This window comes from Brachyhypopomus gauderio, chromosome 5, assembly GCF_052324685.1.
Source record: "Brachyhypopomus gauderio isolate BG-103 chromosome 5, BGAUD_0.2, whole genome shotgun sequence".
Taxonomy (NCBI): domain Eukaryota; kingdom Metazoa; phylum Chordata; class Actinopteri; order Gymnotiformes; family Hypopomidae; genus Brachyhypopomus; species Brachyhypopomus gauderio.
Genome location: NC_135215.1, coordinates 25,527,885 through 25,534,098, shown reverse-complemented (window position 1 = coordinate 25,534,098; position 6,214 = coordinate 25,527,885). Strand labels below are relative to the sequence as shown.

The 6,214-nt window shown below is 42.3% G+C and overlaps 1 protein-coding gene across 12 annotated transcripts in view; it reads right to left on the bottom strand.

The window, feature by feature from the left end:
- Positions 1–1,620: 1,620 nt before the first annotated feature.
- The window catches only part of nrcama (neuronal cell adhesion molecule a), a 50,689-nt gene continuing 46,095 nt past the window's right edge, over positions 1,621–6,214 (bottom strand). For all 12 annotated transcript variants that reach the window (XM_077006712.1, XM_077006718.1, XM_077006720.1 and 9 more), the window contains one exon: positions 1,621–4,697. In XM_077006712.1, coding sequence (XP_076862827.1) covers positions 4,463–4,697 — 235 coding nt within the window. In that variant the 3' untranslated portion in view covers positions 1,621–4,462. The remainder of the gene's footprint in view (positions 4,698–6,214) is intronic.

The window sequence follows — 6,214 nt, the reverse complement described above, 5'->3', positions numbered from 1 at the left end:
GCATATAAGTGTCTTGCCTGTCAGTTCCAATATGGTAATGTGCAGTATTTATTTATTCAATATCTATTTATTTATTTCTATTTATGGGCACAATGAGCTCCTTTAATTGTAACCTTTCAGTCAGACTTTGAGTCAGACTTTGATTGTAACCTTTGAGTAAGACAAACATAATTACCAAAATAAAGGACACTGATAAAGTTTTATAAGACATCTTAAAACACACAGTGTTAGCTAGCTAGCCTATTGGGATGAAAACTAAACCTAGTTAATAGCCTAAGCACTTTTCCTGGTAAATTCCATATCAGCAGTAATAAGTTTTTTACTTTTGTGGTGTAGCTAGAAACATGCTACTGCTTTTTATCTTTGCAATTTATTTTAAGATATTTGAGATACTTGAGACTTGAGTTAAACCTGCACCACAGAGACTCAAGAATTGACTCAGACCTGTAGAGGAGGATGTGTTATCTACTGTTGTAATCATGCTTATCAATATAATCTTGAATTTGTAATTGAGTCCTTTCAAATGCAGATACATGCAGTATCTAAATAAAACCACGTTCTAGGTTAAACTTTACCAAAAAGAGTGGCAGGACAATCTGAACTTATGTGAGGAAAACTATATTATGCAGTTTATCCTGCTATTGTCAGTATCATGAGCAGTTTAGCTACTGTTCTGTAGATAGAAATATGTTGGTGTAGGTTTCCATAGAATGCATTTGATGTGCTTTGAAACTAGCTTTTTTGACTGAATCCATTGCTGTGACATTGTCTGCTATTAGCTGTCTGCACATCTGTCAAAAGTTAGATATGCTAATGGAACCTTACAAGAGTGTCAGCCTCCCAATGCCACTCCAAGTAACATAATTTAGCAAGAACACATTAACCATGTATTCTTCAGCTATCTGCATTCATGTTCAAGAAGTAAACTTGACTGAGCAGAAAATGTTTGTGACAAGAATGCATATTGCAGACATCCCAAGTCTCCCGGAAAACTCCCGAAATTCAGAACGAGTGACCCACACAAACGTGCACACAGGCGACAGATTTTTTTTTCTCTAATCCCCCCCCGCTCAACAACTTAACCTCTGGGGGGGGGGGGGGGGGGGGGGGGGGGGAAATCAACTTTTGCAACTTGGGATGCCTGATATTGCATAAACACGACGTTAACACGACAACACAGAAATGGTCTGAGAATAACGGTTAGCCTGCATTGTTGGACAAATACTGCAGCAACCCCCCTGAAAAACCCCAGACAATTCTGCAAAGAAATTGAATCTAATTAGCAAACTAGTGAGCTAGCATTAGGTATGTTAGCTATGTGTAAGTACATTACATTAGAAGGGTAACATTAAACAGCAGTAATAATAACAACAGTGACTAGTCAGGTAGTCATGAAGTCTCACCCAAAAAACACAAATGCATTTTCTTATTTCTGACTTTTGAAGTCACTTTAACATTATAGTAATGTGGACCTATGTGACATAAAATAGTACTAAAATGCTGGCACAACTTTGATATTCAAAGACATGTCTTGTATGAACATATTGCATCACTTTGCTTCAACATAACCTTGTTTCTGTTCACAAATAAAAAGGTATTGGCAGAATAAACTGAACATGGTTTGGTAGTGAAATCCTGAAACCAACATTTATTTCATGTTTTTCAGTTAAAATACAAAATATTTTGCAATTATATCATAGAGAGTAAACCATTTTACAACCTTTCATGCTTTTTTCCCCATGAAGCCTCGACATTAACCAGAATGTTATATATCGTATTCTATCACATCTCATTACCAGTCGCAAAAACTAAAGAAACAAACTAACAAAAAAACCTCCACATGTGAATCTGCACACGCACCTGTGCAGTCGAGGAATCACAGTCTTTTAGGATCTGCATGATTGTGGTTCAAACGTGTGCACAAACAGCCCATAGTGTGCTGAGCGTAAAGGATTGCCAGCACTGTGGAAAGTCTGGGCCTAGCAGTCACCTGGCCACAAAACACCACAGCTACAATCACAGCAGAAGGAGTGTCATTCATGAAGAAGACTGTTAAACACAATGCTTCCCACTAGATAGCAGTGACGTGAAGATGGAAGTCACCTCGTCCGATGATCTGAGATAAGTTTTGCTGTTTGTTTCAAAAGGTACTGCACATAAGCATGTGGGACCTTCTCCTTCTCTTCTCACTGTCCCACGTGTGTGAAACCACCGTCTTGGATATTTACAAAGCAACACAATATCTACATATTAAAAAACAGACGAATGAAAACTAAAAAAACTTGATGCAAGTTATGGTGAACTAAATGAAATCTAGAGCCTTGGCAAAAGGAGGCCAATCTCAACCAGTCCCACACACACCACTACCATGAACACAGACACACACATACACACGAATATACCTTGTTGATGTATACACAGACTGTTCTTCTTTTCTCTTGTACACACAGTCTCTCTCTCTCACACACAGACACAGACACACACACAGACACACACACACACACACACACACACACACACACACACACGCACACGCACACACACACACACACACACATATACTGTTCACTCACACCTTCTTGTGCACACACAGGCATGCACACCTGTACATGCATGTTCACATAAACGCATGAACAGTCCTACCCACAAGCACATGCGCTCCAAGCATGATGACAGCAACACTTTAGCATTGTTTTTGCGAACTGTTGATTGAACTTGACAGCTTGCAAAAGTCGACAACATGCAATTAAAAACGGTTATATGTGAAAAGGGCCTTTCTCCCCAACCTACTTGCTTTCACATAGACTGAGATTTCTGCAGGCCCTTCATTCCTTATTCATAAATAACCCCAACTGTCTCCAGTGTGACGGATCAATCTGCTTCTGGTCAGCAACTGTGGCAGTTCACACGCGAGAGTTTGATTGGCAGTAGGTCTAGCTGCTTCTCCAGATCACGCACAGCCTCTCTCTACAGTGTGGAATGGCAGGTGTATGTCTCCAGATCATAAACTGCAGAGTTACAGGACAGCCGAGTGGCACAACATGGATGACATCATCTTTGCATATCGCTTGGGTGGTGACAGGTGCTCGCTCCACTGCAGAGCTCTGACATCTCACCGCCCCATTCCCAACCCCCAGGACTATGATTGGCTGATCTGCAGGGCCTCGAGAATGGTCATGCCCTCTAAGATGAATGGGTTGGTTGGGAAAGTGGAAAGTGGTTTGTGTGCGACCACAGAACACTGCTCTCTACCAAGGCACTGAGGAACCCTTCATGTGGCCCAGACTGTCTGCATGGCAAGATGCAGTCTGGAGAACCTATGTGGCCACAGAGCAATGCAGAAGACAAGATGACCAGTGGCTGTATTATGGCCATGAGGGGGCCCCTCTCCATAATGCCATGTGACAACAATAAAGAACGAGACACAACCAGAAATCCCAGACTTTCCCAGAAGAGAGTTAGCTCATGCAAACCAATCAAACCTTTACAAAACCGTAAGTCCAACAGAACTAATAAAAAAAGAAAAAAGAAACAAAAAAACATAGTTGTAAAAAGCTATGGGACAGTCAAGAGTATGCTTGTGTGTGTATGTGTGTTTTTGTGTTTGTGAAGGTTTCCATCGAAATCATTTGCTGCAGCTCCCATCCAGCACAAAAGATGTCAAAAAATAGCATTTACACATAGCCACGTGTTCCATGAGTGTGTTCACAGAGACACTGGGGCTTTGAGCACACATAATACCGGCTTCAACACTGTGACGACAGAACATAAAGGCAGCAGAAAGGCAGACGAGTGCCACCTCGTTCCGTTCACCTGGCGCCCCAGCCCATCACAGAGGAGCGCGGGGTGGCGGCGGTGCCTGGTCCATGCAGCGCCCGGAGCAGCACGGAGGGACACGGGATTCAGTGCCTACTGACCACCACCTTCCAAAAAATAATCTTCATATATGTGTATATCTTTTCTATACATTCGTGTACACACATATACATGTTTGCAAAAGATAATACAGCAGTCGTCAGATTAAGGTCCTCCTGTATTCACTTTGAATAGTCGGGGGAGGACTGGCCTTCGGTGACAGAGCTTTCCTCCTGTGGATATTGCTTTCTCCTGTCTCACTGATCTTCTCTGTCTCTCTTAGCCTCCTCCCCCCATCTCTCACTCTCTTTCTCTCACTCTCACACATACTTGCTCTCTTTTTCTCTGTCTTTCTGATGATTGGGTTGGATTGTGTATGGGTTTTTTTTTCCTTCGTGGCAATGTAATGTCAGGAGGGTCACAGTGAAATATGGACATCCTGCTCTCCAGATGAAGGTGTGACAAGGAGGGACATAGGGATGGTGTGTGTGTGTGTGTGTGTGTGTGTGTGTGTGTGTGTGTGTGTGTGTGTGTGTGTGAGAGAGAGTGTGGGGGTGGGGGAGTTATGATGTTCCGGCGATGTCAAAGGTCACATGGCCTGGAGCCGTTACACGAACGAGTTCATGGCATTGACTGGCGACGGGGCCTCTGAGCTCTCATTGCCCTCAGCTGTGTCCTTCTCCTTCTTGCCGCTGTACTGGCCGATGAAGGAACCATCCTCGTTGAACTGTCCATCGCCACCCTCACCATAGTCTACCAGGCTGTCGTCGCTGTCGTCCTTCTTCACCGTGCCATTGGATGGGCTCCGGCTGCCTTTCAGAGGCTTGTGGTCCTCTGTGTCACTAAAAACAGAGGAAGACACATGGAAAGACACTTTAAAAAACATACCAGCAAGACGGGCGTGGTAAGGAGCCGTGCAGATGAGCAACATGGTCACAGTCGCTAGTCATGGGCTTATCTTCTCAGCTGTGCCATCATGCACTCAGGTATGACAGTATGCCAAAATGCAAAAGCTATAGCTTCTAGAAATCATCTAAAAGCATCTAAAATCTTTTAGAACTTCTAGAACTAAAATCAAAGTTTGACTATTGCTATCAAACAAAAAACACAAGGCATCTGAAAAAGGTAAACATACATTAGTCATACATTATGCAAACTCAAGCAGAAAACTGTGAGAGTAACATTAGATGCAGTTAGCAGGAAGCATTTTTCTTTTGATGGACTTATTTTCTCATTTTTTATTCAAACCAACAAGGATTCCTTTGCATGCAAAACTAGCAGTTTCCCTCTTACCTCTCCAATGACCTACATGTTCCCCAAATACAAAGAACATGTAAGGACTAGTAAGACAATAAACATCATTTCCCATGTTACGTGGGTGAGTGAATTAAAACAGTGAAAATAGGAAATGATGAATAATGACAACAGATTGATGATCTTCCACGTATCCTAAATGTAGCTGATAGACCAGAACAGGTCTGATGTTCTGCCCTGGGACTACGGAGCTAACGAGTAATGAAAGTTTGTTTCACACTACATCTATTTTCTGTTAATGCTTTGCCAAATCCATATATACTTTAGGTAACATCAGCTATGTAAGCCACATAATCTCATCCATATACTTTTTTGTTAAATAATAGTTCATCATTAGAAGTTAATTCATCATTATAAGTTTAACATTTAAGTTGAACCATGGACTCATCTGCACACATTCCAGATTTATGGTATAATTCCATGTGCAGACTTTGAGGAGTTGGGTATGGTATGAGAGGAGTTGGGTATGGTATGAAAGGAGTTGGGTATGGTGTGAGAGGAGGTGGGTATAGTATGAAGGAGTTGGGTATGGTATGAAGGAGTTGGGTATGGTATGAGAGGAGGTGGGTATAGTATGAAGGAGTTGGGTATGGTATGAAGGAGTTGGGTATGTATGAGAGGAGTTGTGTATGGTATGAAGGAGTTGGGTATGGTATGAGAGGAGTTGTGTATGGTATGAAGGAGTTGGGTATGGTATGAGAGAAGTTGTTTATGGTATGAAGGAGTTGGGTATGGTATGAGAGGAGTTGTGTATGGTATGAAGGAGTTGGGTATGGTATGAAGAAGTTGGGTATGGTATGAAAGAGTTGGGTATGGTATGAAGGAGTTGGGTATGGTATGAGAGGAGTTGGGTATGGTATGAAGGAGTTGGGTATGGTATGAGAGGAGTTGGGTATGGTATGAAGGAGTTGGGTATGGTATGAGGGGAGTTGGGTATGGTATGTGAGGAGTTGGGTATGGTATGTGAGGAGTTGGGTATGGTATGAGATGAGTTGGGTATGGTATGAGAGGAGTTGGATGACATTAAAACTGAAAGGGTACAGGA